Source organism: Podarcis liolepis (genome assembly GCF_965112155.1).
Source record: "Podarcis liolepis genome assembly, chromosome: 1".
Classification (NCBI taxonomy): domain Eukaryota; kingdom Metazoa; phylum Chordata; class Lepidosauria; order Squamata; family Lacertidae; genus Podarcis; species Podarcis liolepis.
The window spans coordinates 73,588,003-73,607,767 of record NC_139554.1 but is presented as its reverse complement, the minus strand read 5'-3'; the positions used below and the strand labels follow the sequence as shown (position 1 = coordinate 73,607,767).

Sequence of the window (19,765 nt, the reverse complement as noted above, 5' to 3'; positions counted from 1 at the left end):
AGAATTATGGCAGAAGGTCCCATTGAGCCATACTTAAAAACATTTTTTCCCCTTACGGACTGCAATCAGAACCACATTTGCTTCCACAGAAATGAATGGGGCTTCTTTTGAAGTAAATATATTCAAAAGATGGATGTCAGATCTTATGCAACACTAACACTAATTGCTCAACTCCCACCTAAAGACAAATGTTATTGTTATAAAATTTCTATACCACCCTTCATTTGAAGATCACAGGGCAGTGAGAGAGTACACATACCTTTTAAAGACATTAGCCAATGATATTTTCAGGAGATACAAAATTCCTTCCTCATGGCTTTTCTATTGACAAAATCAGTGTGCCTCCAATACACACACAACACCTAGGAAAACTGGCCCTCTAGATGCTGCTTCGATCCCCAGCTCACAGCCATCATTGCCAATAATCAGGGATGTTGTCTAGAGGGAGGCATGGCACATCTATGTTCCAAGATGCAGGTAGGATTAAGGTTAATAGCCATCCTACATGCAGTAACTACAGTGTTGGGGTACTGTTCAGGGTTTTTGTTGTTGGGGGGGGGTTGTTGCTGTTATTAAGAATTGCTTTTTGTATTTTTTAGATCTTTTAACAATTTTATTTTTGCATTTTTCAAAATTTATCATATAGATCTTAACAGTTCTTTTCCTCATATGATCTTATCATATATGGGGAAATTGTTCAGTTTAGTTGTGTACTTTCTGAAGTTTTATTGTTTGTGACCTTTGTTGTATTTGTAATTATGTATTTTTTTCATGTTAACTATGGAAAGGCAACATACAAATTATGTATCTCTGTACCTTGAAAAATATCACTTGCCAGTTTTATGCAAATCACAATGTGAAAGGCACAGCTAGTAGTTCACATTCAGTGCTGGACTACTTTTTTTGGTAGTCCATGTGATACAGTAAATTTGTGTTTTGCATGAACAGGTGAGTAGATGTCTCTCCAGTGTGAACCATACCAGACTGGTGGTACTGGGACGTTCACGGCAGAGAATTTGAATGTGACTTTTATTTGAATATGACTTAAGGATGCTTGTGTTTTATGGCTTACGTTTTTCCTTGCACTAGTTAATAAGGCTAATAATGATCCCTTCTGATGTTAGAGGGTGGTGGTGCAAAAAAAAAAAAAAAAAAAAAGATTAGGCCATGCGAGTAGGCTCCCTGCTTCAAATCTCCCATCCCAAGGTGTAGACAGGTAGTGGATCTGAAACATGGGGATGAGACAGTATAGTAGGGCCAAAGAGATACCCAGCTTTTCTCTTCAATGCAGGTATCCACTCGGTGTGGGAGAGAGACAATGGAATAGGGCTAAGATTGCCTTGAGTGTGGTTTTTGTGCAGTACAACGTCTGCAGCCAAACTTTCTTATGCAAGTTGTTTAATCAGGTGTGAGGTGAACATAACTTTAATCTAATGTCAGTCTATCCATCAGGTTTGCTCTCAAAGTACACAGAGGCTGACAGTCCTGCTCTTACATAAGGAACCAATGACCGTTATTGCATAATATTAACAGTGATCTTACACTGAATTTTAAGAAGCCAAAGAAAATAAAATTGTGTGCACTGGGGTGGGGGTTCCAATCACAGAGTGATAAGAATAAAAGCTATAAACACCAAGGCAGCTTATTGACATTTGATTCCTTTTTATTTTAACATTGTGGCATAAATTTGCAGTGGCAGTGGTACAGACCGGCTCAGGAACCATTGTATCAGATTTATTTTCAAGTAATAACTAATTTTGATTCATAGCTACATTTTGTGAATGCAAAAAAACCCACTATAAAAATAAATTTACATTTTTGTAAATAACAAAAAAGCAAATATATAGTGCCCTTTGGCTTAACCAAATAAGAAAAACAAAAACCAAACACACAAAACAGACTACTGGGTGTCAACCAAAGTTATCTGCTTTTTTTTTTCTTGACATAAATAGAAAATATAAGTTAGTATAACTCTTAAGTTGTTTTTTTGTTTTGTTTTTTTACAAATATACATTTTTTTGTTTGTTTTGCACTGAGAGATCAGCAGAGATTAAACATTTATATAAATGACTTTAAAGCTTTTACACTTCTGGCCAGTGTACTCACATTAGGCATAATACATTTTTAATATATATAAAACGTAATACATTGCACAGTTGTAAATTAACACTGCTCCGTCAGGTGGCTTGTAGTCGGGCCACTTTTGCTACATGGAGGTACAAGCAGTTCCTTCTGGGGCACGAGTAGAAGAGGAGGAACGAAAAAACAAAACGGGGAAGAAGAAAAAAAAAAACACACACACAACCAGGGGATTCTTCCTCCCTACTCTGGGTCTCTCTTGCCAGTCCCTTTTAACGTGTGGAGGAAGGGCCTCTCAAGCTCTTGTGTTTCCAAGGAAACAATCACTTCGGTGTTGTAGTGCAAAATCTGCAAGAGAAGAGCAAGCGCATACATAGCACAAACTTGCACAGAGGACTCCCGGGCGACGTCGCAACTGGACGGAGTTGTTGGCCGATACAAAGAGACTCCCCCGCCCGCGCGCCCCCTCCTCCTCGCTCTCCCCTCCCCGAGGAGCAACTGATGAGTCAGCAAAAGCGGTGGAGGAGGGGGAGGAATGGCTTTTAAAAAAAAAGAGAAAAAAGCAAGCAAGCCCCATGCAATATCTGACCATCAGGAAGTTACTCCAGATCGGGGGCCCGGGGGAGAGGAATGGGGAACACACCCAACTGACCAGTCAGGAGAGGCTCCTTTTGCAAGCCTCCGCTACCTTCCCATTCCCTTGCAATCCCCGCCAAGTTTTGGCAGCGGCCCCAACTGTTCTGCAAACGACCAGTCACGCACGAGAGGTCGCCCCTCTCCGAGAGGCAGGGCGGAGCAGAAGGGGCGAGCTGCTTCCCAAGGCCGATCGAAAGCCCCCTCCCCCCCCCCAAATTAAAAATTGCACCCGTTTCTAAGTATTAAAAAAGAGCCGATCTTGACGTGCACCCATCGCTCGCTCACCTCGTTCATCGGAGCCTTTTCCGGGGGGTCTGCTCGGCGGGGACAGCAGAGACCGAAGCTGGCAAGGCGCTGGGATGATCCCCGGACACTTTCGAGTCTACGACTCTTTTCCGCTTGGCGAAGAAATCTGCGGATCAGACCAGGAGAAAGAGGGAGGGGAGGGATTAGCAGGGATTCGGTGCGTGTGCGTTATTTTTTGGGGGGTCACCCGAGCCAAGAGCTTCGAGCTGGAAAGGGACACACCCCACCCTCGGTCAGGAACGGGAGAAAAACAATCGCGTTGCACACCAGGGACCCGCCCTGCTTGGCTCGCCCGGGCGCCGCCACGGAGCGCCTGGCTCTGGGCTCCCCCTGTCGGCGAGCGGCGGGCGCCGCAGCTGCTGGGGTTTGTTTACGTCGCAAAGGGGAGGCAGCCGCCGCCGCCGCCGCCGCCGCCGCGATGTGCTGCGTAAGCATTTTCCTTCCCCGCTCCACCAACCCCCGGGTACCTGCGCGGAATTTTAAGCAGAGGCAGCGCCTCCGGGCAACGTTTTAAGACGCCGCGCAGATGAGGAAGGGGTGGGGCGCCCCCATAACTCGGGCTGGGAGGGGCAAAGTGGAAGCAACCCCCCCAAAAAACAGGCACAAGTGCAACCCAATCCGACGGCGGCGCTGCTTACCTGTGATGTGCGCTACACTGGCCGACGACGCCCTTTTCAGCGCCGCCGCGGCGCACGGGACAGGCTTGATTATAATCCCTGAGTAGCTGTGGAGCTGAGCGGCCCGGTTCTCCTGGTTGAGGCGCTCCTCGCCCGCCGACCTAGTGCTTTCCAAGGGGGCCGTCTTGCCCGGAGAGCTGAGCGGGGAGGGGGCCGAGGGCACCCCCGTCCCCTGGGGATCGGCCTCCGGAGGCGCCTCCGCGCTTCCCGGAGGCGGCGGAGGCGCCTTGGAGCGGATCACCAGCACCGGGAAGCGGCACTTGCCGACCTGCAGCGTCTCCCGGTAGAAAGCGGGCACGGCGCCTCCGTCCACCTCTTCCCACTGCAGCCTGCCCGGGCCGCCCAGCGGCGTGTCGCTCTGGAAGTTGTAGTCCCAGCGCTTCTGGCCGTCCTCGCAGATCTCCCGCAGCTTGCTCTTCAGGTCCCGGTTCAGCTCGTCGTGATCCACGGGGCCAAAGAGGTTCCTGCACACCCCGGTGCGAGCGTGCAGCGGGAAAGTCCGCCGAGCCGCCAGGCGCTCCAGAGCCGAGGCGCTCGAGAGGTGCACGTTGGACATGATGGTGGCGGCGCCTAGTAGTAGTAGTAATAGTAGTAGTAAGAGGGAGCGGGCAGGTTCCTTCCTTCTCCGCCCGACGAGGCAGCGGGTCCGATCGCCTTGGCAAATCCAAATCACAACCCCGGAGAGCAGGGCTGGGCTTTCGCCGCCTCCCTTCGCTGGGGGCCCGGAATAACCTGCGCGCGCCCCGATCCCCTCCGCCTTAACCTGCCCACCTTCCGCGCCTCGCTCCGCTTCTAGCAAGCCTGCCTGGGGCTGCCTCGCTTTTTAAAGCTCTCACCGAGTGAGTTCGAGCAAAACATCGATTAACATAATACTATTTCTCTGCAATAACACTCTTGCCATTGGTAGACGCTCCATTCTACCCAGGGCGTCGGACCGCCTCCCCAGGCTCCTTATTGGGTGAAAGGCGAAGTGTGGCAAGGCGCCAAAACTGTCCTTCTCTTTGCCATTGGATAGCGTGGCTTGTCCGTCACGGTTGTGTTTAGAAAATTGAGCGGGGGGGGGGGAGTTAGAGAGGGAGAGGAGAGAAGGCGGTGGCGAGTATCATGCGATTTAAAGAGATGGTTGAGTAACATGACACCCAGCCCACGGCTCAGCTCCCTTTGTTTGCAGTCGGCGACGGCTGCTTCTCTGCGAGTACTTTTTTGTTTTGTTATTGTCATTGCGCTATTTTTTTAACACGAGAACTAGTGGAAGCACAGAATTACTGGAGGATTGGGTGGGTTTTAGGTTTCTGTTTGTGTTTGCAAGATTGAACAACTTTTCTACCCAGCATCTGAAAGTAAAAAATTCAAACGGCTTTGTGTAGAACACAAAGGTTATATGTACAGTGGGGCTCCAAACGTTAACCGACTTTCAAGGAGTTGACTGCAAAAGGCAGCGAAGGGAACGGATTAATCCTAATATGTTTAGCATTCTTAGTAACAAGAGAGTCAATTGCTTGATAGGTTTTGAAACTGCATCTGGACTGGGACATGTAGGAAAATGAAAGCATTCTGTCTTTTTTCATTAAAAGAAAACCACTTAATCTAAGCTTGCTGTCTTAACTACACTGAATTGCCAAAGATTAACTGACTTGTGCGTAATACATCTTTGCAGGTCATTGCAAATGTTGCCATCTGTGGTTACTGGAGTGGGAGTTGAGTTGCCGAACTCTACATCTGCAACCAAGTGTCTGAGGCATCCTGATGGGAGTTCCTACAGGGCTTCCAGCTTTACCAGAGTGAGGATTCCCCCCCCCCCTTTGATGCGCCACCCCAACAAAAGAAAAAGAGTGAGCAAGCAGAAGAGTACTCTATTCTCAGTTTGGGTTTTTTTGATCTTGGCAGCTTTCACCAATCTGGTGCCTTCCAGCTGTTTTGGACTACGGTTTCCTTCAGCCCAATCCAGGAGAGCCATGCTAGCTGGGGCTAATGAGGGCACCAGGTTGGCAAAGAAACACCTGGATTAAAAAAATACTGGACCCCGCAGTTCTCCATATCTGTTCTTTATCACAGGAGGAAGGTTTAGTTTATATTCCTTCTACCATTCTTCATCAGGTTGACATCTAGTTGACTACTGTGAGCAGATGGTGCTGGACTGCCTGATGCAGCAGATTCTTCTTACATTGCTAGTATTTAAGGTGTTTTGGTGCTTTGTGCTTGAACATCCTGCATTTCAGGGCTTGTCTACACTTCTGCTTGTCCCATGTTTAAAACGCATGAGTCCAAGTGGTTTTCCTCTTGCCCTGCTCCTTTCCCAGGGAAAACCTGCTCTTTAGTTTTAAATTGGAGCAAGCTACAGCCTAGAGAAAATCCAAATTGCCATTTGCTCTGATTGAGCACTAAAGAGCGTTTTGGGAGCGGCATGCAAGAGGTATTAAAGTCTTTTAAAGAAAGACTCCCATTCTAATTCATTTCCTTGAGTTGTGAGTGGACGAAACTTTTCCTCTTCGAGGGAATAGCAGGGGGGAACAACACCTCCAATCTACTCGTGATAAAAAAAAATCACAAATATCTTTCAAGAAGTAGCAGAATGGATTTGATACAATAGTCAAAAGTAAAATTACTTGAGCTCACCGAAGGTGCTGCAATCCAGGGGAGTAGTATTGGCCTCTTAAATCAGGAGGACGTGAACTAGCATTGGCGGGTGGGGGAATGTCATTACAGCCCCGGTTCCTGGGGGTTTTATCATTGAAATGAAACTTCCAAGAGGACCATATGGCGATTTGCAAGATGGCCTGCAGTCCAAAAAGATGCTGTTCAGTGAACAGTTCATAAAAAGGCTATCATGGTTCAGTGACACTGACAATACACCTCATTAGGCAAGACGTAAACCCCTGTTGGAAGGGTTTTTGATGGGGCAGAAAGAAGAAAAGGTCAGTCATCCAATCAGACCTCCAAGCGAAAACAGGTGATGAAATATTAATTCCTTTGATTTAACAACCTATCAGATCTAGTCCACAAAAGAGATGATGGGACCAAAGCCAATCCCGCTTTGGAGAGTAAATGATCATGGTATACACAGTTATCCTTTTAGCGATTGGTACCCTGCCAAAAGAAGGCAGAATTCAGTTTCTTTTCAAGCCTTAGTAATGATTAACCAATAAAGTATAAGCCCCACAGACTAAGCTTTGTTCACTTTAAAGTTTGTGTTGGTCCACTGTGAGCCTGCCTATCCTATAGATGTGTGTCCATGTATCCGGGAGCAGATAACACCCTGGGCAAGGCGAGTGGAGCCCATGAAGTCAACTGCGCTGCATGTCAGCTGCACTCCAAGTGAAACAGCTTGTTTGAATGTTTGGCATAGAGCTTGTGCTGAGATATTTGGCTCTGCAGGTGGCTTAAACGGAAGGCACCTAGGTGTGTGGTCCCCATCTTGTCCCCACACATTCTGTCATCCCACGGTTTGTGCCACACAGCCTCTTCTTTTGGTGCTGCTCTTAGGGTTGCCCACGTCAGGCTAGTGATGCGATTATTTAATGTTCTCTCCTGAACAAACAAAACTTTGAATTGGCTTTTATTGTAGCGATTGTTACTATCTAGAAAAGGCAACATGAATGCAGAGTGTTTGAATGCAGAAACGTATATTGTACTTAGAAAGTATATGTTTCTTGATTGTGATGATTGTCCCAAGCATTTACCCCAGGGGTAGCTAACCTTTTCTTGGCCTGAGGACCATATTCGTCCTTGGTCAACTCTCCAGGGGCTGCATAGCAGCATTAGGCATTGTCTCCCCATGCTCTCACACACTTAATCTCATGTGCATGCATACACAGCCCTCAGCTAATCCATACAGGTCAGCTGAGGAAAGAGCTATCACTGGCCTGCTTTCCATTCATTTGCAAAAAGCAATGACATTGAAGACCAATTCTGTGTAATGGAACCCAGCCACCACCTCTGCCACCGTCACTTATCCAGCTCTATAACCAGTGTGTCCCCCCCTGGGGGGGTACTCAAGGGAACCTTCCTCACCCCACATTTTCAAAGTGTGGCACCTACTGTAACAACTTCATGGTGAGTTCTATTGAAAAAAGCAATGTCTGTAACAAAGTGCTTCTCGTTGTTGTTGTTGTTTGTTGTTGTTTAGTCGTTTAGTCGTGTCTGACTCTTCGTGACCCCGTGGGCCAGAGCATGCCAGGCACTCCTGTCTTCCACTGCCTCACGCAGTTTGGTCAAACTCATGCTGGTAGCTTCGAGAACACTGTCCAACCATCTCGTCCTCTGTCGTCCCCTTCCCCTTGTGCCCTCCATCTTTCCCAACATCAGGGTCTTTTCCAGGGAGTCGTCTCTTCTCATGAGGTGGCCAAAGTATTGGAATCTCAGCTTCAGGATCTGTCCTTTCAGTGAGCACTCAGGGCAAACTAATCTGAGGCCTATTTTCTTGTACATCACACTCTGCCCGTCATTGCCTGTTGCCATAACTATGTCCTGAGTTGCAAGCTAATTTTCCTGAACTTTGGTGGTTGTGAGTTAGCTATCCTAATGCTTTTTGACTGTGGTGTCCTGAACCATACATGGCATCAGCACAGTGGCTCCTGACAGGCTTGGTTCATCATTCTTGGCATTTTTTTCTGATTCTTTAACTAGTATTAAGCCAGAATTCCCTGTTTTGAATGTACTGGGGAAACACTGACTGAACCCAAGAAAGAATCTTCATTGCCGAAGCTCATACACAATGCAAGGAGGGGGGAGTGTTTAGTCCCAATGCTTGTTCCTGGCTTCATAATCCTTGAGTTGTTGCTTGAACTTGACCATTGTGTGGGCTCGGCCATTGTTGTGCAGTACTGTAAATATTCACTTCCCAACACAGTCATTCATAGAACCAAGCGACTGGATTTTGCCACAATTGGTTTCCTGGTAGGGAATCAAACAAGGCTAATGTTAATGAGTTAGCATTAAGCCATTAGCCTCACATAAAGCTGACAGTAGCATTAGGCTTAATATTGATTTCCAAGAATACTGATGTTTCAGGTTCTCTCTGAAGACTCAGTAGCGGTGGCAAAATGAAAATATGTGTTACTGACTCTTCTGTTGCTCGCTTGATGTTACTCCATGCAAACATGGAAATATTCATGTGGCAGAAGCATCTGAGGCCCTGTACTTAGTTTCCCAACTGAGCTCAGTGGAAAAGTTTCAGTCTTCTTAGCACAGGGGTAGCTGTCCTAGTCTGGCAGGTGTAGGTCATGGTTAGGACACAAGCCTACAGTGTACAAGACCTCACACACAAGATTGCCAGACAATGGTAGGGCAAGACAGGCATGCAAAGACAAACCAGGGTTAGGCACAAGGAACCAGACTGAGGCCAAATTCACAGCAAATATTAAAACTCTATGATACCACTTCAAACTGTCATGACTGCCCCAAAAGGACTCTGGGAGCTGTAGTTTATTAAGGGTGCTGACAGTGGTTAGGAGGCCTCAATTCCCCTCACATAAATGATTCTCAGAGTTCCCTGTGAGAAGGCGTTGATTGTTAAGCCACTCTGGAAAGTTTAGCTTTCTGCAATAAGTTTTATTGTGTTATATTCTGCCCTTACACCTAAAGTTGCCCAAGGTGACAAATACATCTGCAATTTTTCCTGAGAAAAAAAGGCATTCTAAAACAGGTAAAAAGATGGTAATCTTAATAATTGATCAAAATGATATCTCTAGAGAACACAGATACATTAGATCTGGAAAGTGTTAATAATAGATATGGGTGGCGGGCCTACCTTGGCTACAACAAAGTGAAAGTTCAGAGGATTAACTAACCATATAGTAAGGACTGCTCTATACAAGGTGTGGACCAGCTATCAACAATTATTAGAACCAAAAACGCCATGGTGGCTGTCCCCGCTAGAGGCATTTGCAGTAAAAAAATTAAATATGGAAAGTAATTGGGCAAATTATAGTCAATTATTAAAAGAAGATCAGGAACAACTGAAGCTCAAAACATTTGAGGAGATAAGACATTACCTCACTGACTGGCTTCAATATCATCAATTAAATAATGTATTTAATTCAGACAAAAAAAACAGAGTTTTGGAGAGAAGAATCTAAATTATGAAAAGTATTATTAAAAAATAATGATATATTAATATTCAAAGCTTATAACCTTTTATTGAAATGCGATCTAAAAGATGAGGAACTAAAAGAAGGTATGGTCAAATGGGCGCAAGATATCGGCCACACAGTATATATGGAACAGTGGGAAAGGCTTTGGAGGTCAGACATCAGCTTTACTGCCTGTTATACTGTTAAAGAGAATATAGTGAAAATGTTCTATAGGTGGTATAGGGGACAATGATACATGTATGATGATGAAGAAGAAGAGTTTGGATTTGATATTTCGCTTTATCACTACCCGAAGGAGTCTCAAAGCGGCTAACATTCTCCTTTCCCTTCCAGCATCACAACAAACACTCTGTGAGGTGAGTGAGGCTGAGAGACTTCAGAGAAGTGTGACTAGCCCAAGGTCACCCAGCAGCTGCATGTGGAGGAGCGGAGATGTGAACTCGGTTCACCAGATTACGAGTCTACCGCTCTTAACCACAACACCACACTGCAAAGACAAACCAGGGGCTGTGAGAAAATTAAAAAATTCTAGGGGTGTATTCACGAAGAGCTAAAAAAAGATGTTTAAAACTTCTATTGAAAAGAAACCAGAGGCATATTTATTAGGTGTTTTGGGAAAAGACATCCCACAGGATACGAAAAGGCTATTTTTATATGCCACAGCCATAGCCAGATTATTACTTGCTAAAAATTGGAAGGGAGTTGTTATCCCAACAAAAGATGAATGGATAAGTAAACTATGTGAATTTATAAAACTGGCGAAGTTAACAGCAGCCATAAGACATCAGACAAATCAGAAATTAAGGAAGGAATGGCAATGCTTTGGGACTGTATGAAAAAATACTGTTCTAAGGATAATATGTTGATATGCATAGACTAAGTTTGTAAAGTAGATAATCAGACAAAATAGATAAATAAGGAATAATATTTAAAAGACGCAAAGTTAATAAGATTAATAACTAGACAGAATGTCCAGTGGTGGTGAAGGGAAGTCACATATTAGACGGTATTGGTTTTCATTTATGTACAGCGTAAGTTTCTTTTTCTTTCTTTTTTTGTATGTCTATTTTTGGGTATGTCTGTTCGTTGTTCTCTGTATGTCTGTTTTTTGAATATATATATTTTTTAAAATGACAGCGAGCATAAAAAAGATCTGCCTTGTACAATCCAAATGGAATTTGTATGTCAACACTGAAGTCTAAATTGTCCGCAGTTAGTGCAGAATGCTGCAGTATAACTGCTGACAGGATGGAGACCTTATTGGCATGTAACACTTGTGCCCTGGTGGCCAGTTTGCTACTGGGCCAAGTTCAATGTGTTACTAATAACAACTTGGGACCAGTGTATCTGTGTGATCACCTTAATAAATTTTATTTATACATACATACATACATACATACATACATACCCCACCCTTCCTGGTTCAGAAAGCCGGGCTCAGGGCAGCTAACAGCAAATTTTAAACACTTAATTGATGCAACAAAAAACAGCATAAAATACAATATAAAACATGGATAACAATAAATTCAGAATTCAAAAATCAATTTAGAGGAAAATCCATCCAATAAACATTAGATGATCACCAGGGCTAGCTGGCTAAATTAGTCCTATTTGGGCCAGCAAGGAGACCAGGGGAGAATTAGCTGTGGGATCCCAGAGCGGGTAATCTTCATAAAAAGGAGGGTGGGGAGGAAAGGGAATTAAAGATAAGGCTAAGTTCAGATTGAAAGCCAGACGGAATAGCTCTGTCTTACAGGCCCTGCGGAAGGAAGTTAAATCCTGCAGGGCCCTGGTCTCATGGGACAGAGCATTCCTCCAGGTCAGAGGCAGCACTGATATAGACCCACTTGACCACTTTGCTCTGTGGACTGGCACTGTTCCAAGTGCCACATAATACCCATTCCATATTTGTAATAAATTGACATTCTACTCTAGCAGCACCCACACTTTGGGTGTGAGGCAGGCACTGAATGTGCTGGTTTGTCGTGTCTGGAGGCTGAAAGCCAGCAAGGGAAGGCAGGCAGGCAGGCAGTGAGGAGATTCTGGTGGCAGCATGGCCTTGAGCTGAGTGGTTAAGACTGCACTTATGAAGCTTGTAATGCCCCACTCCTGGGATTAATGTGTGCGTGATCAGACAGATCGGCCGGCCTCCTCCTCCCATACATATATCCAGTCCTTTCTCCTTGCTAGCACTATTATTTCTGCTCTCAACGTCACTAGTGCTGATGCTTGTGGTAACAGTTCAATTTAAAAACAAAACGAGAGAACTGGGCAAAACCATTTTACTTCAGCAGGAGGGAGGAGAGGGGGGCAAGGAAGGAAGTAGTTGGGGGCAAATAAGGCAGGAAAGTGTGACCACGCAGCCTTTCGCAATGGCTCCAACCACCGCTCCAACCAAGTGAGACAATTGCAATAGTCAGCTCACCCCATGCACTTTAGCTGATCTCCTTTTAAAGCCATCAAAGCACATGGCTGTCACCACATCTGGTGCCAGGAAACTCCAGCCATTAATTACGTGCAGTGTGACAACGTTCTTGCTTTCCTCTGTCTGGAATCTGCTGCCGGTCAGTTTTATCAAGTTGTAGTATTTTATCGGGTTGTAGTATTTCCAGCACTGGTAGCTGTTTTGAGATGGGGCAGGGAGAGCCGGGTTTTTTTGTTATTGAATCATTAATTGCTTTTCAGTAACTAGAAAAATGGTGCACAAATTATATTTTTTTAAAAAAGAAAAGTAAGAACTTTGTTCCATGAGTGTATAGGGGCATATTCAGTCCCTTTCATCATGATCCCTAGCATATAATCTGCCTTTTTTCACAGCTGTTGCATGCTAATTTAAGTTTTCTTTGAATTATTCACCATGATCCTAAGATCATATTCCTGGTTAGTCACCATCATTTCAGACCCTTTTGGTTTATATTTGAAGATACGTGCATCACTTTACCCTTATATTGAACCTTGTTTGTCCATTCATCTAGATTAGTGAGAAGCCTTTATAGCTATTTGCAGTCTGATGAGCTTTTCACCACCCTTAATAATTTGGTGTCATTCCAACACCTGGCCAATTCAACGTTCCCTTTTAACAGATCACTGATGAGCAAATAAACAGCATTGCCCCCAATACAGATACTTGAGGAACTCTACTTTTACTTCCCACCACTGCAAGACTTTTCCATTACCTCCTACTCTCTGCTTTCTTACTAAGCCATAAGACGAACAATCTTCTTATCATGACTTGCTAAGGTTGCTCAGGAACCTTTGGTGAAGGACTTTGTCAAAAGGTTTTTACACATCTAAATACACAAATAAACCTGATGATCAACATCTGCATACTTGTTTAATAGTTACTAGAATTGTTAGGGCTATTTGCTAAAGAATAGTACAAGGAATCTCCAGTTTTTGCTTCGATGAGATTTTAAATTAGTAGTATAATATTCTACCTAATCTAGTTCACTATGGAGAGAACACCAGTCACTATTACAAGTGCTTGCTGCCAACACAGTGTCAAGCATTATCTTAAAAAACTAAAACCCTCTTTCTTCCTAATCAAACCTGCTGAACTCTCCTCTACCTTGCCTTCTCCTTTTGCTGTTCTGCCGAGTCACTTTGTGGTTGTGATTCCCTCAGTTTATGCCTTCCACCTGTGTCACTGAATTATTCCTGTCTGATTCTCTAACTCCCATCAGCTTCAGCCAGAATGGCCAATAGTTCGGGATGATGGCCGTTATGCTCCAGCAGCAACTGCTCAAAGGGTCCCCACCCCTGCTTTTTCCTCTTAATTTACACTTACTCTAGGGGTAGGTGTTGCTGGGAGTTGTAATCCAAAACATCTGGAGGGCACCTGATTGGCCAAGGCTGGCCTAGATCTCTTGATTCAGTATGTGCTGCTGGAACACATCTGGAGCAAGGCCGGTGCCTATGCGGCTTTCATCAATGAAAATGCAACGCAACAATCACAAAGCCACATATTATGAACAATATAGGTTAAGAAAACAATGCAATCTGAAATGGCAATCAAGCCAGCTGTTTTTTAAACAGCAGCAGAAATCACACAGTCAAGGCCTTTTAAAATGAAAACATTTACAAAGGATTGTCTAAGAGAGAATAATGAGGGAGCAACTGGATTTCCACAGAAGGGCTTCCCGAGTTGCCAAAGTGGTAAAATAAGCTTGACTCTGTGGCCATTTCTATAAGCCAGAATACATTCTTTACATAAAACCCCAAGGTGCCCTTGGCTTGGGATATATCCCATACTACTTAATGGATGGTTAGGAGTGGACAATTGCTGTATTTTGGTTCTCTGTTCATCGGCGTCAGGTCAATGCAATGCACAGCTTGGTGGTGTGGAATCTAGTTGGAATCCCAGAACAATCACAGCAGAGTCTTGTGTCACAAGTATGTAGTTGTTTTTGATAACCCTCTAGAAGCCAAACAATTCCCAAATGGAAACCACTCCATTCCTCTCATCCCTAGCCTTATGCTAAGCAGGCTGCTGATCCACAGAATCATAGAAATGTAGTTGGAAGGGACCCCAAGGGTCATCTAGTCCAACCCTCTTCAGTGCAGGAATCCTTTCCACAGCTGTCCCTAGGTGGCCTCAACCACCAACCCTCTGGTTAACAGTCATGCCTTTGGCTTGTAGGCAAGATGGTTCCTGCTTTAGTGGTTCTGTCAGTCCTACAGACCTCCTACTTTGGGGAGTCTTCATTGGTCCCATACTCTATCCCAAATTTCCATTTTCCTGCCAGTTCTCCTTCTCCTTAAAAAAAGCAACAATCCCTGAAAATTTTCAGCATTTTTTCCTTCGTTCAGGTAGCAAGTTCTGGCTCACTGCTCTGTGCTGCATTCAATATATCCTCTTACTGCACACAAATCAGTTGTATGGCTTGAAATGCTTTGCTCCAGAAGTGATCTATTGGTCTGCCCTTCCACAATTATAAATTAGAAGCTAGAACACCTATTGTTCTGAGGGCTGCAAATCTTAAGTGTGTGCTTGCCCACAGTTTTCAGAACATTTTTATTGTACACAGCAAGCCCCTGGCCACATGGTCCCATGTCTGCATTTTCAGTAGCATAGGGTAAGCAGGGTCAGGCTAAGTAAAAATAAAAGGCAGATAAGGAAGGTGGGCAGCACCCTGGAGAGCTCCAAGTGGACTCCAGACAGGGCAGGCTTGAATGTTGCTCCAGTAAGTGGGAAACTCAGACTGAGGGCTCGTCCACACTTACCTTTGCTCTGCTTTTCTAGGCACAGGTCTGCGTTTTAAAACTCAGTCGGTAGAACATGAGACCCTTAATCTCAGGGTTGTGGGTTTGAGCCCCATGTTGGGCGAAAGATTCCTGCATTGCAGGGGGTTGGACTAGATGACTCTTGTGGTTCCTTCCAACGCTACAAATCTGTGATTCTGTCAAGAGAATTGCAGAGGTAGCCCAGCGACTGGCCCCCTCAATATGGCCTGAAGTGCACTCTTGGAGATATTTTTTCTACCCTCCTCAGGAGAGGTAGTTGCCCAGTAAAAGTGGGATCCAGTATAAATAGCACCTTTAGGTTATATATATATATATATATATATATATATATATATATATATATCCCTTTAAAATGTCTTTGCATTCTGTGAAAGCCACATTTAGGTGCTCAATATTGTGTCTGCTTCTTGAGGCTGTCTCTATTTGCACACAGGGTGAAACGCAAATATAAATAATAATAATAATAATAATAATAATAATAATAATAATAATAATGGTTACATTCTTGGCCTCCACCCTCTTAGGCCCATTCCAAATTACCTTGTTTTCTGCACTTGACATTATCTCCATGTAAAACCAGAAGTTCTTAAGTGAGAATTTAATTTTCAGGTTGGAGTGGGGGTGAAATTCAGAGTTATTTGGGGGAAGCTAAATTATCAAAAGGACGGACGTGGGTGGTGCTGTGGTCTAAACCACAGAGCCTAGGACTTGCCAATCAGAAGGTCCTCGGTTCGAATCCCCATGATGGGGTGAGCTCCCGTTGCTCGGTCCCTGCTCCTGCCCAGTTTGAAAGCACATCAAGTGCAAGTAGATAAATAGCTGCCACTCTGGTGGGAAGGTAAATGGCATTTCCATGCACTGCTCTGGTTCGCCAGAAGTGGCTTAGTCACGCTGGCCACATGACCCGGAAGCTGTCTGCAGACAAATGCCAGCTCCTTCGGCCTATAGAGGAAGATGAGTGCCACAACCCCAGAGTCATCCGTGACTGGACCTAACGGTCAGGGGTACCTTTACCTTTAAATTATAAAAGGTTTTGGGGTGGAGACTGACTTGGAATAAAAAGAGAGGGGACAGAACCCCCTGCCCCAACCCCACCCCATCTTTCCATAACCATACTTTTGGCAGTAGCGGTGGAGCTCCTCCGTGTTTCCATTCTCCCACAACTTACAACGCTCCCTTGGAACAACACCAAATCACTACATGCCATGTTACTTCAAAGGCACTGTGGATTGCAGAGACAGCCCCTGCTGGCAGCCGCCCCTCTCCCCTGTACAATGCTCCCATAATTATACTATATTAAGATGTGGCCTAAATTTGTGGTGGTGGTGGGGAAATACCAACCATCAGAAAGGCCTGTGGAAAGGAGTTCCACCCCTGCAAGCAAAGTGTTTAGGAAAAGGAGGAGGAAGAGGCTGCTACCCCTGCCTGTCTCATTATGGAACATGAGTTGAGCCAGGAGGAAAGGAGTACAGCTCTGGGATGTTTTTCAGAGCAGGCTTGAGGGTGTCATCTGCTGGAGAACTGAGGTAACTGATGGATTCTCCTTGCTGCAGCAAGTGAGGTGATAATGAGGCTTTCAAGAGTTACTTTTGTTTGTGGCAGATTAGCATGGAGGAAGTCGCAGAAGGAGGAAACTAAACAAAGGCTTCTGTCCTATTTCGTGCTATCAGTTTAAATTGTAATGCCTCCTTGCGAAATTCTTTGCATTTCTCATCAAAAGCTTAAAGGATGCCTTTCAGGAAGCTGAATATTTTTTGGTCTAATGTGGTCTTGAACCTATGCACTGTTAAGCTTACAGTGTACCTCGGGTTAAGAACTTAATTCGTTCTGGAGGTCTGTTCTTAACCTGAAACTGTTCTTAACCTGAAGCACCACTTTAGCTAATGGGGCCTCCCGCTGCCGCCGTGCCGCTGCTGTGTGATTTCTGTTCTCATCCTGAAGCAAAGTTCTTAACCCGAGGTACTATTTCTGGGTTAGCGGAGTCTGTAACCTGAAGCGTATGAAACCTGAAGTGTCTGTAAGCCAAGTTACCACTGTACTGCCAGTCCCAGGCGACGATGCATAGGAGTGCAGTCCACGTGGTCGACTGATCTGGGATATGACCCCATGTTTCCCTAGCCAAATTCCAACATTATGCCCCCTTTTACCAGCTCACAATTCTATCACTGTCCGCTGATAATCTTAATAAATAGGGTTCTATGCTACGTACCAGCACTCTTTGTGTGTGTGTCAATAGATCAACACAGCTGCATGCATTTGTTGGATTCATGAGGACTGTCACGATGGGCTCCTGCACTTCAAGATTTACAAAGCACTGCTGTACCTCATAAAATTTCCATTTTCCAAAATCGGTGAATATTTTCACCATCCCTCCAATCTCAGAAATATCCCCCAAAGTGTCCCCTTGAAATGTGTGTGTGGGATTTAGGGGGCATTATCACTTCACTAATGCAAATACACATATATTGTACCAGTTTAAATGTGGAATAATTGGTTCTTTGGTGTGTGATGATGATGATGATGATTATTATTATTTTGCTATGAGTACATGGTAGCCAGTGTATGTTTTGTTATATGACTAATTGCAACAGAAGACAATTTAGTGTAGCTTTATTAGATATATAAAAAGGGTGGTGGTGGTAGGTTGGGATGGGGATGAAATTTAATTCACTTCTCATTTAAAGATTAACCCACTTCAGTCACACTGTCCGCAACATTACGCATATCCAAACATAGTCCTTCTTCCAGATTCATGTAGTGGAGTTTTGAAAGGAAGCTCTTCAGCCAAGTAATGTTTACAAAAATGCAGACACCAGAGCAAATTGTGCATAAAAATGTACCTATAAGCAAAAATAATGTACAAAGATACATTCTATTCAGGGAAATTGCTTTGCAAAAATGTGTATATTAGGCAAAATTGCATAGAAAATTTGGCATATTTTAAGAAATTCATATTAAAATGCTGATGGAGTCTCATGAGGACTTTTTTTAATAAAAAAAATCACAAACTGGTGTGGAAAATTGGAGGACTGAGCTTAAGGTTGGAAAAATGAGAGGTAGGCAAAGTTTCTCATGTCACAATACTTTAAAGTGTTGAAAAATTATATGTTGCTTTTGAAATCCCTTATTTCCATACAACAGAGAGAGAGAGAGAGAGAGAGAGAGAGAGAGAGAGAGAGAGAGAGAGAGATATCTCCTTTTGGTCTCCTCTGGTCATTCTGTGACACACTTTTCTCCTTTTATTCTTGCTGAAGAAAAAACCCCCACTCATGTTAAATTTCAAACGATTTGCATGTAGAATTTTCTGAGTTCCAGAATTAGCCATATCTAGAGCTAACATACACCAACACTGAATCTATGAATGTATAATTAGAAGCACCATCTTACGTTTACTCATAAGTAAGCACCACTGAGTTCAATGAAACTCCCAGGTATATATGTTCTAGTTCCTAAGTTTATTGTTCTAAATGCCATGACAAAACTGCAGCAACAGTATCAACAAAACAATACAGAATAAACATCCACAGCACAATCAAAAGCCCTTAATGAAAGAGAGAGACATACCAGAGACACCAACAAACTTAAATCTCTCAGGTATGTGTGCATAAGGCATTGCAAATTGCCTTTGTGCCCCCCCCCCCCTGTGGAATGGTCTCCTAAGTGAGACGCACCTGATGCCATCAGTGACATCTTTTTCCTGCCGGGTTGAGATTTTCCTCTTCTGGTCATTTGATGGATTATAATCCGGTCATGGCAAGGTTTTATGTTCCTTGTGATCCCCTTCCAACCCTACAATTCTATGATTTTATGCTTCAACCTTTGTGCAGAGATTTCAAGAGAAATGTACTTAGCTAACAGTAGCCTCTGGATCTAAGTGACTATTTGTGGTTCTTTGGTGCCCTCTAATGTTCAAAAAGCCATGAAAATCAACATTCAGTACTAACTGCCAATGTGAAAAGCAAAACACACAGAGAGACATAATTTTATGTGTATTCCGCCTTTCCACAGTTCAAGGCGGCTTACAGCATGAAAAAAACAACCCATAACTAAAGCATAAAAGTAGCCATAAACAATAAATAAAACATTTTAAAGAAACACACAACAGAACGGAACAATTTCCACATAAATCACAGCAAGATCTAAAATAAAGGTACCAAACAAAAACCCAACGGCAACAACAGCAAAAAAGAAAACCCACAACAAAATTCCATAAACCCCAGCCTGAAAGTCTGTTCAGCAGCCTCACCTTTTGTAGCTGGAGTCAGTCAGGGCCCTGCCCTCCCAAGCCTGGTGAAAAAGGCCTGCAAGACAGGGAACAGGCCCTCCCCAACACAGGGGGTCAATAGCCTCCAGATTCTCAGGAGGCTCCACTACTTTTTAAAGTTGTGTAGAAATACAAGTTCTTCCTGGTGCTGCTGCTGCTTCAGCATTTTGAAGGGGGGGAAATTGTCCCTCTAAGAAGCCCTTCCAATATACTTGTCAAAAAAGGACATTCATCCTGCAGAGAAATCCTTTCATGGGTTGGATAGGACTTGTCAGTACAGTATCAATGTGTTCCTTGATAATCTTTTTTTTTTTTTTGTATTTTGCATTCAAGAGGATATGTGACTTCATCATTTGGGAGGAATGGAGAATGAGATTCTAATGTGACAGGCTGGCATAAGTCAGGGCAGCATATAATAGACAATTTCCTCCTCAAAGCATGACCCCAAAGACTTCTTCCTGTCATGT

General features: G+C 44.0%; 1 protein-coding gene across 1 annotated transcript; it reads right to left on the bottom strand.

Annotated features, from left to right (window-relative positions):
* Nucleotides 1-1,642: 1,642 nt before the first annotated feature.
* On the bottom strand, nucleotides 1,643-5,283 carry CDKN1C (cyclin dependent kinase inhibitor 1C). Its single transcript, XM_083494146.1, has 3 exons — nucleotides 3,660-5,283; nucleotides 3,001-3,127; nucleotides 1,643-2,427 (listed from the first exon to the last, which is right to left on the bottom strand). Exons 1-2 carry the CDS (start codon nucleotides 4,252-4,254, stop codon nucleotides 3,006-3,008), a joined length of 717 nt encoding a protein of 238 aa, XP_083350272.1. The 5' UTR covers nucleotides 4,255-5,283; the 3' UTR covers nucleotides 1,643-2,427; nucleotides 3,001-3,005.
* Between the last annotated feature and the right edge of the window lie 14,482 nt (nucleotides 5,284-19,765).